This window comes from Phoenix dactylifera, chromosome 3 (genome assembly GCF_009389715.1).
Source record: "Phoenix dactylifera cultivar Barhee BC4 chromosome 3, palm_55x_up_171113_PBpolish2nd_filt_p, whole genome shotgun sequence".
Taxonomy (NCBI): domain Eukaryota; kingdom Viridiplantae; phylum Streptophyta; class Magnoliopsida; order Arecales; family Arecaceae; genus Phoenix; species Phoenix dactylifera.
In genome coordinates this window covers 10,650,650-10,676,039 of record NC_052394.1, presented here as the reverse complement: position 1 = coordinate 10,676,039, position 25,390 = coordinate 10,650,650, and the positions used below count along the sequence as shown (strand labels likewise).

The window sequence follows — 25,390 nt, the reverse complement described above, 5'->3', positions numbered from 1 at the left end:
GTTTCTCATGTCATTTGACCCTTATTGTAGAAAGATATGGAAAGTGCAAAATATGCTGAACTTTTCAATATTGACACACAAGCCTTGCATAGAATCTGGGCAGCACATAGCAGAATAATTGATCTGAACTGTTTGATCATTGTTGACCCCCTAATGGATTTTGATGAATACAAAACACTAGAGTATAATTTCATTTATCTTAACAATTTAATTGAGGAATTCATGTGCTTTATTAAGAATATTGTTAAGAAATGTCTAGGCAAGTTTCCATAATTTTTATGAATTTATTAAAGAAGTTTTGAGATGAAGAAAACAGATCAGGGAAAGCCGAGACGTCTCCTGATAGTCTCAGAGATGTCTCTGGCACAAACAGGAAGAACTGGCACGTTGGAAGACGTCCCCGGCACCTGCCGAGTCGTCCCCGCGATAGCGGAGTCGACTCTCTCAGTAGCGGAGTCGACTCTCTCAGTGGCGGCAGAAAGACAGTTTTTCAAGAGATATGCGCGAGACGTCCCCACCGTACGCGGAGTCGTCCCCGCAAGTAAAAAGCAGACTTCCCGAGTCGTCCCCAAGATAGCGGAGACGGCTCTCTCAGGGTTTTCCAGAGAATGATTTTTTCGGTGATAAGGCAGCGGAGACGTCCCCTGAAAGAGCGGAGTCGACTCTCTCAGGGAATTCCAGAAGACATGTTTTTCTGAGATAAAGAAGCGGAGTCGTCCCCGAGGGAGAGGAGTCGTCCCCATGCAGAAAGTGCAAACAAGCCGAGACGTCCCCGTAAAGCGCCGAGTCGACCCCAAACAACGTAAAAAGTAAAATCTTGTAGCCGAGACGTCTCTCGTTGAAGCGGAGACGTCTCCGGAGCGCCTGGGACGCGACTGACAACTTTTTGCAGGTTGTTTTGAATTTCAAATCTCTCTAACTTTATCTCTAACGGCTATATTTGCTTTTTGGTCTATAAAAGGGACCACGTAAGTGCTTCTCAACAACTCTTCACAAACCCAAAAGCTAGATCATTTAAGAGAGAAGCAAGAGAGAGAAGTTCAAGGAAGTGAGTGCATTCAAGTGAAGAAGTCAAGTGCTTTCAAGCTTCCCAAGTGATTTCAAGCTCAACCACTCTCGCGCGCTCGGGATTCAAAGCTCACACTCAAACCTACGCGATCCACATCGGAAGAATCACCATTTCCTACGCTTCCAACGGCAAAAGGATTCTTCCGGGTTCTATTGTTCATCATTGTCTTATTTGCTTATTTAGAGCTTTTTTAATCCTTTGTAAAATCTTCTATTGTGGTGCTTGTTCCAGTCAAGGGACTTGGAACAAGGAAAAGGCGTCCCAAGCCTAAGTGTAATTGGGGGTTTTAGGGTTTGTTGTTAGCCCGGTGTAAAACAACGAGTTGGGTAGTGAACTCGCAAAACTACCGTACTGTAATCGTGGATTATAGTGGAAATTCCCAACGGTGCTTTGGGGAGTGGATGTAGGAGCGGTGGAGGCTCCGAACCACTATAAAAGCTTGTGTTTGCGATTGCTTGTCTTCATAGCTTTATTTTTGTTTAGCTCATACATTTGTGAGTTCTATTTTTAAACAGTCAAAAATTTTTAAAACACCCAATTCACCCCCCTCTTGGGTGATCATCTCTGGGCAACAAGTGGTATCAGAGCGGGTGCTCTGTGTATTTCTTAAAAGACCTAACCGTCTTAGCCAAAGATCTAGATGGCAACACCCTTTAACAATGTTCCTGCCGAGGAGCAAGCAACCAATAGACCTCCACTCTTCAATGGGACAAATTATACCTATTGGAAGACTAGAATGAGAATCTTCATTCAAGCACAAGACTATGCCTTGTGGAGGGTTATAGTCAAGGGACCACAAGAACCATCACACGTAGTTAATGGCATTCGAGTTCCCAAACCTGAGGAGGATTGGGATGAGAATGATGATAGGATGGCTCAACTCAATTCTAGAGCCATGAACTCATTATTTTGTTCTTTAGATGTAAATGAGTTCAATAGAGTCTCTACATGTAGTTCCGCTAAGGAAATATGGGATAGGCTTGAAGTTACCCACGAGGGTACAAATCAAGTCAAAGAGTCTAAAGTGAACATTCTAGTTCACAAGTATGAGTTGTTTAAGATGGAACCCAATGAAACCATCACATGCATGTTTACACGCTTTACCGATATAATTAATGGTCTAAAGAGTTTGGGTAAATCTTATACTAACCCGGAACTTGTGAGTAAAATTCTCAGGTCTTTGCCAAAAGCATGGGAAGCAAAGGTCACGGCGATCGTAGAAGCCAAAGACCTCAACACCTTGGGACTAGAACAACTTTTGGGCTCATTAATGACGCATGAGCTCACGATGAGGCAACATGGGATGATAGTGACACATCATCCTCCGAGGAAGAGAAGGAAGAGACCGCCAATTTATGCTTCATGGCGTTCGAAGACGACGAGGTATGTCAAAACCCAACTATAAATTTTACTTTAGAAGAATTATATGAAGCTTTTCAAGAACTTATGGGTGATTGTAGTATGTTAGGAGCAAAAAATAAAGAATTAAAAGCCTCCAATCAAAAACTGAAGGAAGATATTGAAAACCTATTAATTGAAAAGGAGAGCGTTAAAAATATTAACACTACTAACCTAGAAATCAAAAATTCAAAACTTAGCATTGAAAATGAAAAGGCAAAAACACTAATTAAGGAATTAAATCTAAAAATAAAATCCCTACTCGATAATAATACCTCACTTGCACAAAATGTTGAATCTCTTAAAAAAGATAAGGAAGAACTAGTTAAAGAAAATTTGAATCTTAAGAATGAGGTATATAAGTGCAAACCAATTGTTGAAAGATTCACACAAAGCTCTGAAAAATTAAATCTTATTCTTTCAAATCAAAGAGCTGTTTTCAATAAAGCCGGATTAGGATATAAAACTAACAAACAACAAAAATATCTAAAGAATTTTTTTGTAAAAGCAAAAAATGTAAAAACTGAAAAACCTACATGCTTTCATTGTGGAAAGAATGGACATAAAGCCTACTCTTGTATTCAAAGAAAGATCCAAACTAACAAGAGTACATTTGTGAAAGCTAAAAACATAACTAAAGTATGGGTGCCTAAGGGAACCAACCACACTAACCAAGAAGGACCCAAGAAAACTTGGGTACCTAAGAGCTTCACATGATCATTTTGCAGGTATGCCTTGCAGCCGGAAATAAAAAGAGAATGTGGTATCTTGATAGTGGTTGCTCAAGGCATATGACCGGTGACAAGAGTCTCTTCGTCACCTTGAAATCAAAAGAAGGAGGAGTAGTCACATTTGGAGATAATGCTAAAGGCCGAATCATTGGTGTTGGTAAAATCTCCATATCACCCTCCTCATTTATTGATAATGTATTGTTAGTTAACGGGCTAAAACATAACTTATTAAGTATAAGTCAATTTTGTGACAAGGGCTTTAAAGTGTCATTTGAATCATCACTATGCATAATTAGTAGTCCAATTGACAATGAGATCATACTCACAGGACATAGGCATGGAAATGTTTACATGGTAGATCTTGATGATCTCACCATGAAGGATGGCCAATGTCTTGTAGCCATGAATCCCAAAGTCAATGAAATTAGTTGGTTATGGCATCGTAGGTTAGGGCATGCTAGCATGGATCTAATCTCTAAATTAATTACAAAGGATCTAGTTAAAGGACTACCAAAAATAGACTTTGAAAAGAATAAAATTTGTGCTGCATGTCAATTAGGAAAACAAACAAGAAACTCTTTCAAGTCTAAGAACATAGTCTCAACAACAAAACCCTTGGAACTAATTCACATGGACTTGTTTGGACCCACTAGAACTGCTAGTCTAGGGGGTAAGAAATTTGGTCTTGTAATTGTTGATGATTTTTCACGTTTTACATGGGTTTCATTTCTTGCACATAAAGATGAGTCCTTTCCCGCTTTTATCAAGTTTCATAATAGAGTTTCGAATGAACTCAATCTTAAACTAAAAGCAATTAGGAGTGATCATGGTACCGAGTTTGAAAATCAGCACTTTGAAAAGTTTTGTGACGAAAATGGTATCAATCATAATTTCTCGGCACCTAGGACACCCCAACAAAATGGGGTGGTAGAGAGGAAGAATCGCACACTAGCAGATATGGCTCGTACCATGTTGTGCGAATCGGATCTACCAAAATATTTCTGGGCTGAAGCAATAAATACTGCATGTCACATTTTGAACCGTGCATTAGTTAGGTCCATCTTGAAGAAAACACCTTATGAGTTAATAAAAGGTAAGAAACCAAATATAAGCTATTTTCATGTTTTCGGTTGTCGATGCTTTATTTTAAATAATGGAAAGGACAATCTAAGCAAATTTAGTGCTAAATCAGATGAGGGGATCTTCTTAGGTTATTCCTCATCTAGTAGAGCATACAGGGTCTTCAATAAGAGAACTCTCGTTGTTGAAGAATCCATTCATGTTGTTTTTGATGAAGCTAATGGAGATTCTTCTAGAAAAGAAGAAGATGGTGATGCAGGTATACTTGAAGACCGAATGAAGGAATTCTCCATACAAGACAAACAACATGAGGATGAGATCAAAGAAGATACAAATCAACAAGATGAAGAAGATCAACCTCCATCAAGAAATCAAGATCTTCCTAAGGAATGGAGGTATGCACATGGTCATCCAAAGGATCTAATCCTTGGTGATCCTTCACAAGGTATAAGAACTATATCCTCTCTAAGAAATACTAGTAATTATCTTGCTTTCGTTTCACAAATAGAGCCTAAATCACTAGAAGAAGCTGAAAAAGATGATAATTGGATGAATGCTATGCAAGAGGAATTAAACCAATTTGAAAGAAATGAAGTTTGGACTTTAATGAAAAGACCCCCTAATGTTTCAATTATAGGCACCAAGTGGGTGTATAGAAATAAACTAGATGAAGATGGAATAGTAATAAGAAACAAAGCTAGGCTAGTGGCCAAAGGATATAATCAGGAGGAAGGAATAGATTTTGATGAAACTTTTGCTCCTGTTGCTAGGTTAGAGGCTATTAGACTACTTTTGGCATATGCATGCTTCATGGATTTTAAACTCTATCAAATGGATGTAAAAAGTGCTTTTTTAAATGGCTATATAATGGAGGAAGTTTATGTAGGACAACCTCCAGGTTTTGAAAATCACTTACATCCAGATTATGTGTATAAATTGCATAAAGCATTGTATGGACTTAAGCAAGCCCCTAGGGCATGGTATGAAAGATTAAGTAATTTTCTAATTGAAAACAAATTTAAGAGAGGAAATGTAGACAAAACCCTCTTTATTAAAAGAAAAGAAAATAACTTATTGCTTGTACAAATTTATGTGGATGATATAATTTTTGGTGCTACTAATGATAGTCTTTGTCAAGAGTTTGCCAAGCTTATGCAGGGAGAATTTGAAATGAGCATGATGGGTGATCTCAACTTCTTCCTTGGGCTACAAGTAAAACAATCAGAGGAAGGCATCTTCATCAGTCAGTCCAAATACATCAAGGAAATGTTGGAAAAATTCAAGATGAAGGATGCAAAGGAAATCAGCACACCCATGGGCTCAAGTTGCAAGCTTGACAAAGATGAAAAAGGTAAAAGTATAGACTGCAAATTGTACAGAGGTATGATAGGCTCTCTACTTTACCTTACTGCTAGTAGACCAGATATATTATTCAGTGTTTGTATGTGTGCTAGATACCAAGCATGTCCTAAGGAATCACACTTGCAAGCTGTTAAAAGAATTTTTAGATATCTAGTAGGGACATCTAATGTAGGCTTATGGTATTCTAAACAATCTGACATAAATTTAATTGCTTATTCCGATGCTGATTTTGCCGGGTGCAAACTCGACAGAAAAAGCACAAGTGGCACATGTCAATTTTTGGGTGCTAATTTGGTTTCTTGGTTTAGCAAGAAACAAAATTCAGTTGCCTTGTCCACAGCTGAGGCTGAGTACATAGCAGCTGGAAGCTGTTGTGCCCAAGTTCTTTGGATTAAGCAACAACTTGAAGACTTCGGTATCAAAATGGATAATATACCAATTAAGTGTGATAATACAAGTGCAATTAATTTAACAAAAAATCCTGTTCAACACTCTAAGTCAAAGCATATAGAGATTAGGCATCATTTTATTAGGGATCATGTGCTGAAAAATGATGTGATGATTGAATATATATGCACTGAAAATCAATTGGCCGATATCTTTACAAAGCCCCTTTGTAAAGATAGATTCAACTTCTTAAGGAATGCCTTGAGCTTGTATGATCCTAGCAAAGAATTGAACTTGTATTGCATTGCTTTGCTACTCAAACTAGTAATCCACCTCAAGGTGAACATAAGTGAAAAACATGAATTCACCTAAGCTAAATGACGAACTGTTTGACTTTCCGGAGGATGGTTACCCTCCCTTGGACTCTTCATGGAGATATTTTCAGAGCCTATTTCATAGGTATTCGAAATTTGGTCAAACATTCCTCATTTCAATATTAATAATTCAAAAATCATTATCAAATTATTATAGGATGTATTATTAAGGGGGAGGATCACAAACAAATTCACTCTGAGTTTGTCAAAAGAGATCATGTTGATTAGGATGATTAAACAAAAATTGGGAAAAGATAGAATTCAGTCTGAAATTTTTCAGTGCCGGAGACGTCTCTGGCAAATCGCAGAGACGTCCCCCCAGGCGAGACGTCTCGCCTTAGTCGCGGAGACGTCTCGGGGACCGAACTAGGTCTTTTAAAATAAGTGAAACAGCTCGAGCCGACCCGAGCTATCTTCTCTCATCCCCGACCAAAATCAAAAACCCTAGCCTCCGCTTGTTCTCCATCACAAACCCTAGCCTCCTTCTCCACATTTCCCTAGGATTTCCACTCAATGGCACCCAAAAGAGCTAGGAGGACCGGTGGAAGGCGACCTAGGGCAGCGGCCGACGGTGAGGAACGGAGGGAAGAACCTTCCGCGCCGTCTCCTCCGGTTGCTCCGCCAACCACGACCATCTCCTGTGCAAATCGCACAGTCACAACCGGTAGGTACATAGATTTTGCCTTTTTAGATAATGAGGGGTTCTCTATTGGAGAGAGACTCCGAGCCCAAGGGTGGGAGCACCTTTGCACCCTCAATACCTCGACCTACCCCGGCCTAGTTAGAGAACTTTTTAGCAATATGGCATTAGGGGACTTAGGGTACACTGCATATGTCCGGGGGACATTAGTAGAAATCAATGAGGATGTCCTATCCACTGTTTTACAAATCCCTAAGGACGGTGAGGCTCCAACCTCACATCCCCAAAGGGAAATAGCCCTAAATTTAATTTTAGGAAGAGAGGACTGCGGCCCTCTTGATGTTGTCAATTCCCAAGACCTAAATGCAGAGATGAGATTACTTCTAAGTATTGTCAACAGGGTCTTGTTTCCTAAAACCGGCCGCTTCGATTTTGTTTCGGAGCGAGACCTAGTTGTTATGCATCATATCCTACTAGGGATTCCTCTAAACCTCCCTAGACTTATGTTAAACTATATTGCACTATGTCATAGGTATTCTAGGTTTAGTATATCCTATGGCATGATCTTTACCTTAGTATTCAAACACTTTAAGGTTCACATTCCCGAAAATGAACCTGCAAAGCCCTTGAGAAACACCGACTATTACAATGAGGGCACAATGAGAAGAATGGAGTTTCATAAGATAGATGGATCTTGGGTCAAAGTTCCAAAAAGAAAAGCACAAATCCTAGAGCCTGAGATCCCACATCACGAGTCTGACCACCACTCTCCTCCACCTAGCCACATGGATATCCCTGATATACCCTCCAGCTCAGCTGGACCTTCCACATCCATGCCACCACCTCCTCCAGTCAGTGGGCCTTCCTCCCTATCAGAGGATCAGATGCACACCTTAGCATCTGTCATTTGCCAGCAGATGAGGGAGGAGATGAGATCCATGATCTCCACTGAGTTGGCCCCCATCAGAGCTTCACATGAAGGGCTTCTACAAGAGCTGAAGGAAGTTAGAGCTCAAATTGAAGCTACAACGCAAGAAATAATTGGTGTGGGTGCCACCCAAACCTGCAGGACAATTGAGCTCAAGGACAGCTTGAAGACCATTTCCAAGAGTCTCAAAGAGTTGACAAGCCCAGGAGGCAACGTGGGCACCTTGGTTGCCCAACTCAGAGGAAGAATTGAAATGGCAACCATAGAATTTGAAGCACTTATGGCAGCCTTCCACAAGTCACAGGGAGATCAATTTAAGACCCTAATGGATTCCATCAATGCATTCATAGATGCAGTTTGTAGGGTTTACGAGCAACGTCGCCGATGAGGACATCTTGTAGGATCTTCTTTTTGTAAACCCTAGGCTATTTTGAAACACTTCTTGTATTAAGAAATCAATACTTGTAATGATTTCTTCTCTTGACTATGTACTGACTTCAAAGGTTCACAATGATACATGAATACAATCTCTTTTGAAAACTTTGTGTACATTGCCAACTCTGTGTATATGTTTCTGTGAGTGTGTATGTGATTTTGTGATGTGCCATAAAAATCTTATCACATACCTTGAGTGTTCAAATTTGATACAAAGAAACAATGCACATAAAACAGGGGGAGCACATCTTGTGATAACAACGTTAAACAAAAAGATGAGTCTAAAATGAATTCCAAAACTAAGGGGGAGTGATATGAATGACTGAATTCATTAATAGAAATGACTTGGACAGGGGGAGCACAACTTGAATATCCTTGAGTGGTTCATGGAAATATGCTGAATCTTACTAGGAAGTATGCTTTAAGCACCTACAGATAATTTGTCCCCTTCATTGTTGATGACAAAAAGGGGAGTAGATATATAGATAAGGGGAGTAGAACCAATATGGATACATTGGAATGCAAAATACAAAATTCATGATTAAAAGTTGAATTAGAAGAGATAAAATTGAAGAATATTGGCTTTAAGATAATTGCCCTTCTGGAAAAGAAAGGGGGAGTCAAAAAGAACTTAGCTTTCAATTATCTTTAGCATCAATATTTCATTTCACATTGTATCTAGTTCTAATCAAAACATTATACCTGTACATCTGAGCAAATACTGTGTATATGTTTAAATTTCGAATTTTGCATATACTCAGTGTTTTGTCATCATCAAAAAGGGGGAGATTGTTGACCCCCTAATGGATTTTGATGAATACAAAACACTAGAGTATAATTTCATTTATCTTAACAATTTAATTGAGGAATTCATGTGCTTTATTAAGAATATTGTTAAGAAATGTCTAGGCAAGTTCCCATAATTTTTATGAATTTATTAAAGAAGTTTTGAGATGAAGAAAACAGATCAGGAAAAGCCGAGACGTCTCCTGATAGTCTCAGAGACGTCTCTGGCACAAACAGGAAGAACTGGCACGTTGGGAGACGTCCCCGGCACCTGCCAAGTCGTCCCCGCGATAGCGAAGTCGACTCTCTCAGTAGCGGAGTCGACTCTCTCAGTGGCGGCAGAAAGACAGTTTTTCAAGAGATATGCGCGAGACGTCCCCACCGTACGCGGAGTCGTCCCCGCAAGTAAAAAGCAGACTTCCCGAGTCGTCCCCAAGATAGCGGAGACGGCTCTCTCAGGGTTTTCCAGAGAATGATTTTTTCGGTGATAAGGCAGCGGAGACGTCCCCTGAAAGAGCGGAGTCGACTCTCTCAGGGAATTCCAGAAGACATGTTTTTCTGAGATAAAGAAGCGGAGTCGTCCCCGAGGGAGAGGAGTCGTCCCCATGCAGAAAGTGCAAACAAGCCGAGACGTCCCCGTAAAGCGCCGAGTCGACCCCAAACAACGTAAAAAGTAAAATCTTGTAGCCGAGACGTCTCTCGTTGAAGCGAAGACGTCTCCGGAGCGCCTGGGACGCGACTGACAACTTTTTGCAGGTTGTTTTGAATTTCAAATCTCTCTAACTTTATCTCTAACGGCTATATTTGCTTTTTGGTCTATAAAAGGGACCACGTAAGTGCTTCTCAACAACTCTTCACAAACCCAAAAGCTAGATCATTTAAGAGAGAAGCAAGAGAGAGAAGTTCAAGGAAGTGAGTGCATTCAAGTGAAGAAGTCAAGTGCTTTCAAGCTTCCCAAGCGATTTCAAGCTCAACCACTCTCGCGCGCTTGGGATTCAAAGCTCACACTCAAACCTACGCGATCCACATCGGAAGAATCACCATTTCCTACGCTTCCAACGGCAAAAGGATTCTTCCGGGTTCTATTGTTCATCATTGTCTTATTTGCTTATTTAGAGCTTTTTTAATCCTTTGTAAAATCTTCTATTGTGGTGCTTGTTCCAGTCAAGGGACTTGGAACAAGGGAAAGGCGTCCCAAGCCTAAGTGTAATTGGGGGTTTTAGGGTTTGTTGTTAGCCCGGTGTAAAACAACGAGTTGGGTAGTGAACTCGCAAAACTACCGTACTGTAATCGTGGATTATAGTAGAAATTCCCAACGGTGCTTTGAGGAGTGGATGTAGGAGCGGTGGAGGCTCCGAACCACTATAAAAGCTTGTGTTTGCGATTGCTTGTCTTCATAGCTTTATTTTTGTTTAGCTCATACATTTGTGAGTTCTATTTTTAAACAGTCAAAAGTTTTTAAAACACCCAATTCACCCCCCTCTTGGGTGACCATCTCTGGGCAACAATCATGCATCCAAATATAATAAAGTATGGATCAATACGTGGAGTTTAAAGCTTGCATCAAAGCATTGCTAATAACTCATGCCCATTCTGAAATTATACCAATAAGAAGAAAGTGGGGGAAAAGTGCTTATACAACTCCAAAATGTTTATGATTCAAATGCAGCATTCATACCCTTTTTGTGTGTGATCCAAATTATCTTTGCTTGAAGCTACACCTCTTTACCAAGTTATGGCAAGAGAAGTCTCATCAGAGCTTGACAAACACCCAAACACCACAATGGAATACATATTAAATTCATTAGATCCTGCTGTATTAATTGATTCGAAGGCAAGTGATTAAATGCAATACCTCTACCTCAAGACACTCATGACAAGTAAATAATAAAAGAGAGAGTTTGCAAGAGCACGCTATATGTCATGCAAACCATAGCAGCATGCCGGCCTCCATTAACATTGATATGATGATCTACAGGGTCGTTAGATTAGATTCACAGAGACTACATGGCACAATTGTGCAATGAGGTACCTCCTTTCAAAGGATCCTAAAACTGATCATGTTTAATCCACATACACCCTTGAAGTTACTAGGGACTACTTAACTTGATACCTATACCCTTCACCAATTCTCAAAGCAATATTTTTCTGTCATCAGTGCTAAAAAAATATGGGCTATATCTGGAGTACATGTATTCATGGTAACACCAAGGACTGAGAGAGAGAGGGAGAGAGAGAGTTGTACATATAAGCTCGGACTCATATTGGCCCTCCTCTTCCCCTGCCATTGCTGACCGCTGGTGGACTGTCGAGTCCCACCGCTTGATCAGTGGCCGACTGAGCTTGAGCTTTTTATCTTCGTCATCAGCTTCGTGGCTGGCAGCCCCTCCTTTCTCCTCTCTTGGGTGCTAGAGGCCGATGGGTGGGCCCACAACCTACCTTGTGGCAATGCCATAGGTTATGGAAGAGAGGTCTCAATCATCTGCTCTTGATTTTTCTCTCCTCTTTTTCTCTCTCTTCCCTTGATGTCATCTGTACCATTAGATTCATGTGATCTCCTTGATGTCGCCTCCACCGTTTGATCCCTCAATGATCCCTTACTGATTGATCCTTTTCTGACCTCGACAGATCGAGCCATTACTGGCTTGAACCATGATATTATCTCCTTATATCAGACCCCAAAACCCTAATCTTGCTACTTGCCACTCAGACTTGATTGAATTTGGGATGCCATACACCACCACCTTGCTAGCCTTATCCTACATCCCTCTTATTATTTTATTTACTCCTTAACTTGGTGATCTCAATTTTATAGGGACGCAATCATTCGGGTAGAAAGCTGTCTAGTATAGGTTCTACACTCGATCTCTTGGGTTGCGGTAAAAATCTTGATTTCCCTTGGGTAATTTAATTTAGAAAAATTAATTTAAATGAGTGGAGATTATAGAAAAGCATAGGGTCTCAGGTCAATATTGTTGGATGGTTTGATACCTTATTTATGATAATTATTGAAATCAAATTTATTGGAAATTGTTAAGGGTATACTTGCACTGATAGGTGCATTACTGGATCTATTGTTGGCTCATGTAAGAATCCCCTTATATGTCCACCTGTTATTACTTTGCATGGATATGCCTTCTATATCAATTATTGTAAGCGCATATTATTGAGGAGAAATTATTCTGAGTTTGCATGTATCATGATATGGTTATGTTTTAAATAGATCAAAACCTAGTACAATATAGAGATTAATCAAAAAAGGGAATTGGACTAGCCACATTACAGTATGGATGGCCTCATCATGGCCAGAAACTTGGCATTATGAATAGCCTCATCATGGGCAGAAATGCGGCATTGTGGATAATCCAACATAGGTAGGAACATGGCATTATAGATAGCCTTGCCATCAGCATGAATATGATATATACTTTGGTTTGCTAGTCACGAGCTGGAGCATAGCCCTAGCTAGTTCAATACCAAAAAGATGATTGGACATTCCGAGATTGTTACTAGGTCTAACATGGTTAATATGATACTAAAATATTCATCATTGACATAAATTGTTATTTCTGGTGTTATTCATTATTCATGTATTGATTTTGTTGGCTAGCATCTGGATTTTGGACTATTGAACAGATTTTGGTACGAGCATATTATCTTAATGGTTCCTTTTTGGTTTTATAATGTATGTGTGCGCATGTGGAGATTTCTTACTAAGTTTATTAACTAATACCAATTTTTTGTTGACTTTTCATAGCCGTAGGATGCATAGTATATGATGGAAATTGGTCCTGCTGTGAATGATAGATGAAAGAATGTTCTGATACCACTAGATGACCAATAATGTGTACTTGGACTGTTTTCATGTTGTTATTCAATATTATTGTTGCTTGATCTATATTGGAAAATGAATTATGTTGTGAAAATTGTTCATGAGTAGACCTTGCATAGTCTCTAGGGCTATACTCCATGAAGTATGCAGCTATATCAATCGTCAACCCAGGTGTTGGGTTTGGGACTTGATCATTTGGATCCCATATGTACTGATGTAAGTGCATGGATTAATGCATAAGTATGATCCTATTCTCCATCCCTTACCGCCATATGAAGTGGATGCAAATATAAATAAGGGTGATCCATGCACTCAAAGTGGTGCCTGATCCTCGGGTATAATCAAATTGCTATCAAAAATAGTCCTTTTAGTTATCCTTGCAGCACTATCTTGTATTTTCTTCACTAGCTTTCAAAAAAATGATCTCAGTGAACACCCAGGCCACGTTGCTTATATCTTCACAGCTTTTAGTGCTTTTTCTTTGTTTTGTTTTTGCTTAAAGAACTATAAGTGCTCTCCACCTACTAAACCGGGTCTTAGAAGAAGATATTTCTTGTTGGACTCTAGCTAAGGGAGTATGATAGACTTCAAATCCAATCATAGACTTACAAGAAGGACATACCTGCCAAAAAGGAGCACTACTTCAAGTATACAGCGAACAAATGTATACAAGATTTGTCCTGATAAGCACTACTACTTTCGCCTCTCCTTTCTCCACTCAATTTCCTATCCTACCTGGCAGTCAAGGTCTGGTGCAATAGATGAGGGATAGGTGTGTGTCATTAAAATATTGGACCAGTTAATAAGCACTATATCAAACTAGGAAATGGAGAGAAGAATATAGCGGCCGGTGCACCTAATTAGCATTTCTCATGCAAGTTAGATGGCCTGCACCATGGGACTACAGGAGGTTCCATTGATTGGGTGGCTTTAGTACATTAGATGGGGGTTGGTGGCAATGTTCTCTCCATGTGATGATGCATGACATCTCCCTACCAGTGATCAATTGACCTACAAATAACGTGCAAGCTTCATGCACTTACGTAACCTGAAATGGCCAGCATCTGACTTAAATAGAGATACAAGTTAGGCTTGCCATGCAAAGCGTGTGGACACACCATACTGAAGCTATAAATGAGGTGATATCAAAAACTTGGATCGATCCGCCAGAGAGATGGACCAGTTGATTTGATGCAAGTTATTTATGATTTGATTTGGCTGCAATGCCCTTACGAGGGACACGTACCTAGACTGTCACTAGACTCCAGGTGTACCAAATTTATTTGGCCTATATAATTGAGGTTGGCAAGAGTAAAAGGGAGGCCGTGTCCCTCCTAATTGATCGCAGAACAGACATTGCATGAGCCATTCTGACTACCTTTATTGTTTGTATAGGGGTATATAACAGAGCCAGGTTAGGGTGGATTCGCACTCACACAGCCATGCTATTGCCTCTGTATCATTAGATTCTCTTTGTTCTTTCATTTTCTTGAAAGATCAAGAAAAGCCCCCAGCCCAGAGATGCTAGTAATTACTATTGAAAATCCACCGGCTTTTGGAGTTGGTCTTCTAGGTGGTCCTCTTTCCTCTCTCTCTCTCTCTCTCTCTCTCACACACACACATGCACGCGCGCACGATCACCACGAACAGCATTATTATCACCATTATTTAGCAATTTTGGTTTTTGTTTAAAGGAATGGCTAATCTTGTTTTAAATTATCGAGTATGTGAGTCATCAATATTTTGGCCGATCACTGTATTATTTATACATTGGCTCGAATATTAGGTTATCTTGGAATATTTCAAAAATCTTTTAGCCCTCATCTTGAACATAATAAAGTAATAAAAAGGATAGCCCGAGCATGAGGCTCCTGCCATTATGGAATCTGAGGAACGTTAGAATTGTATACCAAGCTTCAATATTCACCAACAGATCGCATCCAATGTTTAATGCGCACGAACCTTATAAAATCAAGATATGTTGCGATACAACCCTCCTAAGTTTCTAGCAACTAAACTTTGTTGGTTTTCTTTCACAGGTAACATCATATCATTCTTGGTGGTCCTAGCCCCCATGTATGCTCTTCTCGATATTTACTATTTATTATATTTTTGTTTGGTTTTTTTTTTCCATTGTCACTTGATCATGTTGCTGAACTTTTCTCTCTCTACCCTTTTTTTGGGCAGGCCAACATTTTATAGGGTGTACAAGAGGAAATCGACGGAGTCGTTCCAATCAATACCATATGTGGTGGCATTATTCAGTGCCCAGCTGTGGCTTTATTATGGCCTCCTCACCAAGGATGTGCTGTTGCTCACCATCAACTCTGCTACATGCCTCATCGAATGTATCTACTTATCAATATACCTCACTTATGCTCCCAAGAAAGCCATGGTACGTTGAAGCCTCTCTTCTAGCAAGAGCTCGATAATACTGCTCAAACTATCTAAAGAAACGGGAATAAAAGGTGACCACTCCACGTTTAGGCTTTACTAAGAAAATAAAATAAATAGTAATAATAACATATTTGGGCTTTGAGGTAGCAAGAAAAAGCATCAATGGACGGATTCGGGATGTATCTTTCGTGCGAAAGAATGGTTTACCTCTCATGCAATGTCAACTGTTGGATCGTGCCATGACCACTTCGAGAGCTGTGCAGATGGATAAAAGAAAAATAGAGTGCCTATAGCCATTGATGTTGCGAAAGATGATTAATCATTCTTGCATGGACACAAGTTGACAGGCCAAGCAACGTGACTCCAGAAAACCAGTCTAGGGTTTCCGGCCCTAATGATCGATGGAGCCAGGATGAAAAGGCCGATACAAATGAACGGTGGCCCAGTTTGGCCCAGCCGGGCCTGAAAAGTTATCTAACATCAGCATTCCTGGATGATTGAGGCCTTGACTCTAAATCAATGATGAAGTATCACTTTTAAATTATGTGCCTTAAGCAAGTTTTACAACATCTGGAGACTAAAATGTCTAAAAACTAAATCACATAATTTTTCAAATCATGGCACTATCTTGATGTCCTTCACCATTTAGACATTCATATCCAAATTAGACTACGTCCATGTGTCTCATATTTACATCAAAATCACTTGTTTAGATTTTCAGTTTATGTGACCCATAGCACATTGTAGCGTACCTGCAATATCAGTGTCTTTCATTTTGTGCCTACTTGATATATATATATATACACCTAAACATCAATATCTGACGAATAGATATTTGATTTTTATCATGTGAAGTATTGTAAATCATAATGAATAATGCAGATCTTCAACTTACAAGCCATGCATTTGTTCAATGAATAGAATTTGAGACTTCAAACTTTTTGGAAGGATTGGTTAGTAAAACTCAATCTAGCAGCTGAAATGTTCTTCCTCTAATTTTTTTCTTCATATAAATTTCATCAATTAGATTAACAATGATATGGAACAGATAGATAAAATAATTTTATGTACCCCTCTTGCAAGATTTAAATTATCTTTTCAGTGTCATTAATACCTCCAAATAGAATATATGTATAAAACCACATTTTGTCACCTAAAATTAATGACAATCATACAAAATATCACATTTTCTTGGTAGTCAAACTGCAGTCGTGAATCTTTTCACTTGCTAATTTACGATCAGACAGCACTATGAACTTTATTTCTTTTTATATGCATATCAGCTTAAAAGTAAAATCACTTTCTTTCTTCCATGCTCCTGCATGAATTATTGAATACAATAGCTAATGATGAAAAGAAGTTTTTGCAGGCTTTCACATTAAAGTTAATATTCTTATTCAATGTGGGGTTGTACGGATCCCTAGTTCTTTTCTCTCTAATATTCGTGAAGGGAAGGTGGCGATTCCAAACTGTTGGATGGATTTGTGCGACCTTTGCCGTCAGCGTATTTGTGGCTCCTCTGAGCATCATTGTGAGTAAGCCCATGTTATGATTGAACCACGTACTGACTGTCATATGTACAAAAACATTTGCAAAGATAATACTAATAAACAACAACACTAGCAAATGATTGTAATCATCGTCGGCATGAAATAACATTAAAAATGATGACTATTTTGTTAGGTGACACCATCAGCACTATTAAAATAAAATGCCTCGATTCAGGCTGCTAAGATCGGTAGAGATTTAACCAAAGTTTGCCATGCTAAGGTGTACTGCACAAGACCATATTGATACTAAACCGAGACTCGGATGGGGGACATACTAAGTTTTAGTATGCCAAACCATCTCTGTACCGAGTGTACCATTACTATATATACCAGTATGATATTAGTATGGAATTTGGTATCGAGATGGCGAATCTAGATTCAACCCTTTTTTGGTGATGTGTCCTCTCAGTCTGTATTGCTTGTGGATAGCAGCAGTCAATCACCAATCTTTCATACATATATATTGCATCTTTCATTTATTTCGAACAAATTTACCAGACCTTGATTGCAAGGGACACCCTGAGGAAGAATGTTGCAAGCTGTCTGAACTAACAATTAGCAGCCAACAAGATGACAACCATATAACTTGCTTCTGAGATCAGTGTATCGAACTAGCATCTTACTTCTGTCAAACATTTGTTGCAGAAACTAGTAATAAAAACTAGAAGTGTGGAGTACATGCCATTTCCATTGTCCTTCTTCCTTACTCTCAATGCAGTAGCATGGTTCTGTTATGGCCTTCTCTTGAAGAATATCTTTGTGGCAGTAAGTTTCCATCTCACACCAATCCATGCATTGCTTAGATTGCACCTTATATTTCATTGTTTGCTTACCATGTTATTCTTGAATGATTGAATCAGTTACCCAATGTGGTGGGCTTCGTGTTCGGAATGGCGCAAATGATAATTTACTTCATTTACATGAATGCCAATAAGGATGAACCAAAACCAGAAGTTACCAACCAGGACATGGAAGCGATGCCTGCAGCTACTTTGAATTCAGATGTAGAACTGGCTGACAAGAAGAGCATTTCTGAAAAACCCACTGAAGCGAGTGAGCATCTAGTGCCTGATCCTGGTAAATCTGAGGCATAAAGTTATAGCGAGCAGTATAGTTATCATGTCCAATCACATTGAGAGTCTTCCCCTGAAACTCTGTAACTGAGGATATAGTATAGAACCTTGCCAACATAGCAGTATTACATCATTTGCTAGTACATGCAAAGGAAATAAATGCCTCTATGACCTGCTTGCCTTGATGCCTTCATACCATCTCCTAGAATAAAACAACATGCAATGTAACTATATCTGCATGCAAGTAATAAAAAATTTTTTTGCTTGTTTTGACATTATGGTTTGGAGCTTCAAACAGTTTAATAAATTTTATAATTTAGAAGCCAGGCACCATTAAATTGTCCGCAACAATCAAGTGTGGTTTTTCATGTTGGAAAACTTCCAATACCAGCAGTTTGCAGTCATGGCTGACATAGTAATACTTGATGGTAGGTTTACAACTATTGATGTTTATGCTAAGTGGTTGATCTTGATCTACACATTTTCCATTTTATAGAAAAATGGGAAGGTGCACGAACATTATAAGAGCATTCTTTTCCTTCTTCTTCTCAAAAAATATAAAAGATTCTATTTGTTATAAATGGACAATAAGTCTCACAGAGTTCCAACCGTCTTTCTCACCTTTTTTCCAGTATGGACGTACGCAAATTTTTAGTTTTTATAGACCTGTTTTCCATGAACATTTTGTCATGAAGGCACTGAAAGCAAATGGGAAGTTTAATGAAGAGTAATTTTGATATGGATTGCTAACAATTGTCATAGGGAATCAACCTCCATCATCTTGATGCAAAAATTGATCATGAATTTGGGAGAGTTGATCTATGTTGGGAAGTGTTACCTTTCCCTCTAGGCAAGCTATAGATAATATTCACAAGCTCGCTGCATAATAACAACCAACAACTCAATAGAAGTGGCAAAACCAAGCAACCAAGAAAGTAGACATGCCAACCATTTATGTGGAGAACCATTCAAAGAATGGAAAAATCATAGGGCGCCAATTAGGAATCCACTAATCAATGAAATCAAGCAACAAGAAAATTCTAAGGACACAAGAGAACTTCTACAAAAAAAATGTATCAACAAGTCAACCTACAAAGTTAATAGCCTACCCTCAAAGAGAGAAATCCTAACTTTTTAGAAGTATTAGACACCCTATAGGTGATATGAATGAAGAAAAACAAGCTCTTGTGCCTTGAACTTCAATCCAAGAAGAACTTTGTATTAAGACCTTGTTGTGTGAAGAAATTCGAAATCCCACATCTTTCCTCTTCTTTCTTTAAGTTGTCGCCCAACCTCAAGGCAAAAAACTGAATACCATAAACAATGGTCTCCTCTAGATATTTGAGAATATCACTGCCTAGAAGTTAATATCTCAGGGTGCAGGCATAAACTAATAGATCTATTGAACTTCATAAGTGATACTTGGATGTGTAAAAGTGACGTATTGTAGTGCACCAACAGTGCTACAATACCGGAAATTAGGATCTAGAAGCAATAAAACATCATAAAGAGAGTTCCTTACCAAAAGCAACGAGAGTAGCAGCTGGTTTGCACTTTAACATATCCGTATGAGAGAGCAAAGAAAGTACAAACCTTGACTACGTTGAGCAAATGTTCTCGTGCATGCGAAACTCCAATCCCAAGAAAGCAGTGAATACCACCGAGGTCATAGAGAACTGTGAGGAAAAATTGAAAAATCACTGATTGAATAGCAGGTGATGATGAACCGGTCAAAATAATTTCATCAACATATAGCAGAAGAATAATTATATTGGAGGAGATTCTCCATTAAATATTCAGGGATTAGCATGACTGCATCTAAAATCCATGGCAGCAAGAGCTGTCCAAAATTCCAAAACAAAGCTCAGGGTACTTGTCGCAGAATCGCATGATGCGACTCTGAAACATGTTTGGGATGATTAAGATCAAAAACAAATTGGTGGTTGAGCCCCAAAATTTTCTTCATTTAACTTTCCATATAACAAATTAAGTATTTTTCACATCCAACTGCCTTAATTTCCGATCATGGGTAACAATAATATATAAAATAATTCTTATGAAGGCCCGTTTGGGCTTGATCCACTTGACCGGCCCATGGTTGGCCCAACGAGCAGGCGACCCAGCAGCAGAAGACTACTTTCTCCTCTCTGACGTCTTCGGGAAGAAGTTAGAGTCCCAGGGTCATCGGGACCCTAGGGCTCCTCTATAAAACGTACTCCCCTCCCCTCTATGGCTCTCCATTAATGATGATCACACCTCCTTCTCTCTCTTTTCTCCCTTCGAAATTGCTGCATCCCGTTATTGTGTTCATTAGAAATCCGGCTGTGGTACTTGCCAAAGTAGGTAAGAGCCTTGGTACCCCCCTCTCTTCATCTTCCCTGATGATATGACCCCTATCGGCCAAAAAGACCGGAAATCGACCAAGAAACCCTCTATTTGCATCCCATGTTCACGTCCCCTATTCATGTCCCCTATTTTTATTGTTTTTCTCTCCTTTTCCAACCACTGCTGCCATCGGCATTCGTCACCAAGAGATTCAGCCCTTCCCTACAGCAGTCCTTGGCCGAAGCCAGATCCCTAGCCGCCGGCCCATAACTTATGTGGATTAGGAGACACTGCAGCACGGATCCATTGGAGCTGACCACAGGCTGATCATGATGTCTGTGAATAGATCTGAATTAATTTGAACCCTTAGTTTGACGAGGACATCAAGTCTTTAATGAAGGAAGTATGTGAGAATCCGTGCGAACGTATGTTTAGTCCCACATCGATTATTCACTAGGTAGATTTTAGGTACTTATATAGGATCAAGGAACACAAATAATACCTTCCAGCTAGCTATTTTGGGTGAAGTCTTGAGTTGTGACGGTAGAAGAATACCATATAGATGGTTGCTGGATAGAAGGACGCATGCATGGCGTCCACGTTCTTTTTATTCTTGAAAATCTATTACTTATGGACTTCATTATATACAACTTTACTTGCTTCCTCAACAACCCATAAGCATTTAGTGAAGCTAGTAAGGATACTCGAAGAGCCAAGTGCTAAAAAATAAGAGGCGGCCATGTGAAATCTAGAGCATTGAGTGACGAGTAATTCTTTGCTTTTTTTTTAAAAAAAAGTATATCTGCATTTCTATTTCAAATTTTTGAATGAGACTCAATTTATATGTTACCAAATTGTAGATATATGAGCAGGGTCGATTTGCACATGATGTAGGGGGAGACACTTGCACATTCGATGCAACTACCTCAACTTCACTGTAGGGGTTATGTAACTTGCTTTAATTGGAGTAAGCATAACCAAAGATTTGCGTTATCTCTTACTTACACTCCTGGTATAATATAGTGTCACTCATAGAGGATAAGTTCATCCAAGAAAATACCTAGGGCTCGTTTGGTTCGCGGGAAGTATTTTCCCTCCTAGGAATATGGTTCCTGGGAATCAAATTCCTAGGAAAAGGATACCTAGGAAAGTACTTTTGGCATGTTTGGTTAACCATGGGAAAGTGACAAATTTCCAAAGTGCTTATGTTTGGTTGACCATCCACTTTACTAGGAAAGTTATGTATAATTCCTATTATGCCCTTAATAAAAATTAGGTCTTTAATGCCTCTTTAATGTTTCTTTAATGCTGAAGGGTCTTTTTGGGAAAAAATAAAAAAGGAGTAATTCCCACCTCATGGGAAAGTAACTTTCCCATGTTTCTCATGGGAAAGACTTTCCCATAAAATGTGGGAATCATATTCCCATGGGAATACAACTTTCCCATCTCTCTCCTTTGAAAACTCCAACCAAACAAGAGGCATTTCATTACTTTCCCGTTGACCACACTTTCCCCCCTCCTTTTTCTGCGAACCAAACGAGCCCCTAGTAGAATCATGTTAATGCAAGACATGTTAATTTTGTCATGCCTGCACAAATTCCTACTTCTCATGTGTTTAATCATGCTAGAACTAATCCACAAGTGTACATATTTCTTTTATTATTTATTATTTTTGCATGTACTATGTAGATGCTTTAAACTAAATGATCAGGTATGCACAACATTCTAATAGTTGAATCACTTTCATCTACACTACCATTTTTCCATATAAACTAGAAGATACCCCCAACCAAGACATCACTGTTGGTATTTAGTAATCGTAATACCCAGCCAGCTAATAAAGAATTGGGCCTAGTCCACTTGGCTGGCTCTGACATAAGAGTTGGAGTAGGAGATGGAAAAAAATAATAGAGCCATGTTCTACTTGAAGTAAGAGGTAGTCTCCTCCTCCATCTCGATTTTCTATAGAAGGTAGGAAACCGAGCCTCCAATGACTATTTGAAGACCCCTACACCCCCTTTCGCCTCAAAATGACAGGTTTTACCGATTACCACTATTAGACCACCATTGGTTTCTTTCCCTTCTCCTCTTGACTTCCAACAGTTTTGACTCACGATGCTCACCGAAGATTTCAGTTGAGTGCTCACCAAAGTCTTAAGTCCTAAAAGGGATTGTCGAAATTATTTAAACCTATAGTTTGGTTTCGCTCGTAAGATAAGTAATGACCTACTTTTTTCAGATTTTTTATTTTTATAATATTATTTTTATATCAAACAAGTTGTTCATCGATTTATATGTGATTTTATAAATTTTATGAGATGGTGTTTAGAATGGAAAATAAATATGTAATTCAAAGTAATATTTTTTTGGACTATTGTTATGTTGTTTAATGATCTTACATCATATATGAATATTTTGATTGGATTATGATGTATATATTATTTTGTAAAAAGAACTTTAACATGTATTAAATTTCAACTCTTAGCCTGACTATGTATTGAACCCTACTAATTGGGTGTTATGCATTGGCACTCTGACTATTATTGAGCTCATTGATTCTGCTTCTAACCCCGTCATAGAGTATAAATATGGTATTTTGGTCCACTCCGTAGAGTATAAATATAGTATTTTGTTTCACTCTATAGGGTATAAGTGTGGTATTCTAGCTCACTCCGTAGGATATAAGTGTGGTTTTGTTTCTCGCCTGGCCACAAGGTATACGTGTGGCCATATTTAAAGGCTGTTGATTTGAATATGATTTGTTTTGAATCAAATTTATGAATGCGCATATGAATATTTGAAGATATAAATTTTAATGAATTTGTGTTTTGAAACGGAATTGGTTGTCTCTATACTGATTCCTAGTAATTTCTGTTTTACTACTGTATCTTACGTTATTACATAAATTATCTAATTAGGTTATTCATTACTTACAAGAATGTCAAGCTCATTATTCTTTCTTTTTTTTCGATTCTGAGAACTAAAATGGCACAGGGTTATGATCGGAAGAGTGACCATAGGCCAAATTTAATATCTTTAATTTAGAATAGGATTTGACTAGAGTTTGATATAAGATCTTTTAAATATTGTTGGTTCTATGAGATATTAAAATTTGATTATAGTTATTTAAATTAAAGTTTGAATATTGATTATTTAAATTTATTTTGCTGCTTGTTTATGATATCAAAATGAGATGCCTTGCATACTTGTGGAGAAAGTTTTTTGAGAGTATGCAACAGTTGTCGTAACCCCTGGCTCACAATTTCGACTTGGGGTGTGACAATTATTATGGTATTAGAGCATAAGTGGATAAATGATAATATATAGAATCAGACATAGGATGAGTGCAGATGGGTAGACACTATTCGAGAATGTAAATATATATTGACTATAGAATAAATTATTTGAAGAATTAAGACATCTTATTGGAGGATTTCTAAATAAAGAAAAAAATTGTACATCATCTATTTGATATTTTCGGATCTTTTCATTGAAAGACATTTAGTGAATCTAGAGAATATTGGCGGTTTAGATTAGAGTTGTGCAACGAAAGCATGGTTTATATTTTTTTAAAATTAGTCAGATACGATAACTTTGATTTGAGAACTATGATTACCTGATTTGGAAGAAGCATCCTCAACTCTTTGAAGACTCTATTAATAAAATTTTAAGAACGAAATCTTTTATGGGGAGAATGTAACACCCGACCAGCTAATAAGGAACTAGGCATAGTTCACTTGGTCGGCCCAAATGTAAGAGTTCGGGTAGAAGATGAAAAAAAAAGGATAGAGCCCTGTTCGACTTGGAGTAGGAGACAGACTCCTCCATTTCGATTTTCTATATAGAGCTAGAAAACCTAGCCTCCAACAGCCATTTAAAGACCCTACACCCCCTTCGCCTCACCGTCGATAGGTATTGTTGATTGCCACCGCTACACCATTGTTGCCTTATTCTCCTTCTCCTATTGAATTCCAATGGCCTTAGCTCATGATGCGCACCAAAGATTTTAGTTAAGCACTCACCAGAATCCTAGGTTCTAAGAGGGATTGTCAAAATTATTTGAACCTATAGTTTTGTTTCACTCGCAAGGTAAGTATGATCTGCCCTTTATAGATTTTTTATTTATATAATATTATTTTTATATCAAATAAGTTGTTAATCAATTTATATATGATTTTATGAATTTTATGTATCACGCTCCAAATCCGAAGCATGACATTGTCATGCTATCGAGGGGTATAACCTATAATAATATGAAGCCAACATTACATTTAGCTTTCAATTCCATCACAAACAAAATATAATAATTAAAAGTCTAATCTTATCATCCATTAAATAAAACTAATATTGGTTCAAAGTGTCTAATCTAAACATAAGTACAAAATCCATAATCTTTACTATTCAGAAAATCACTGACTACAATTTTATAATCAACTGAAGAACTAAAGTTCTGATTTGTTATATATATCGCCAAACTTATTATCACGAACTCCAAGCCTAGATCATTCTTCGTTCCTATTAACTTTATTCATCTAGAGAGAGAAAAAAATAAAGGTATATGAGTGACACGGCTCGATAAGTAAACCTTTCATTATCTTACCGAATCAAGCATAAGTTTTTTTATGTCAATGCATCATTTAAGAAAAATAATAGATATTCCAAGATAAGCATTTCATAGTATAGAATATTTAAATATTTTATAATTTTTAATTGAATTAAAATAATAAGAAATAGAGACGATTAACCGGATGATAGCTTTCGACAATTTCAGGTGGGTCAGGCCTGAGCGATTCAATCAATAAATCATAAGGCATGGACTCTATCAGGGCTAAGATCGTTTAACATAGTTCATCATCAGTGGGCTCCATGGACACTTGACAAGGTCGAGTGATTGGTTCAATAGGTGACGCGGGCACTAGAACAATTTAGGGCCTCTTTTCAGGAATCAACTTGGGTTCGTTGGTTAGGTCAACAGGACCCAATTCTGGGTTTCTTAGATATTCTAGAGAAAAAAGATAGAGAG

The 25,390-nt window shown here is 38.4% G+C and overlaps 1 protein-coding gene across 1 annotated transcript; it reads left to right on the top strand.

Moving 5' to 3' along the window:
* Nucleotides 1–14,437: 14,437 nt before the first annotated feature.
* On the top strand, nt 14,438–18,317 carry LOC103716042 (bidirectional sugar transporter SWEET14-like). The gene is made up of 6 exons (XM_008803887.3): nt 14,438–14,595; nt 15,062–15,098; nt 15,210–15,417; nt 16,789–16,950; nt 17,615–17,734; nt 17,830–18,317. Exons 1-6 carry the CDS (start codon nt 14,544–14,546, stop codon nt 18,061–18,063), a joined length of 813 nt encoding a protein of 270 aa, XP_008802109.1. The 5' UTR covers nt 14,438–14,543; the 3' UTR covers nt 18,064–18,317.
* The last annotated feature ends 7,073 nt before the right edge of the window (nt 18,318–25,390 follow it).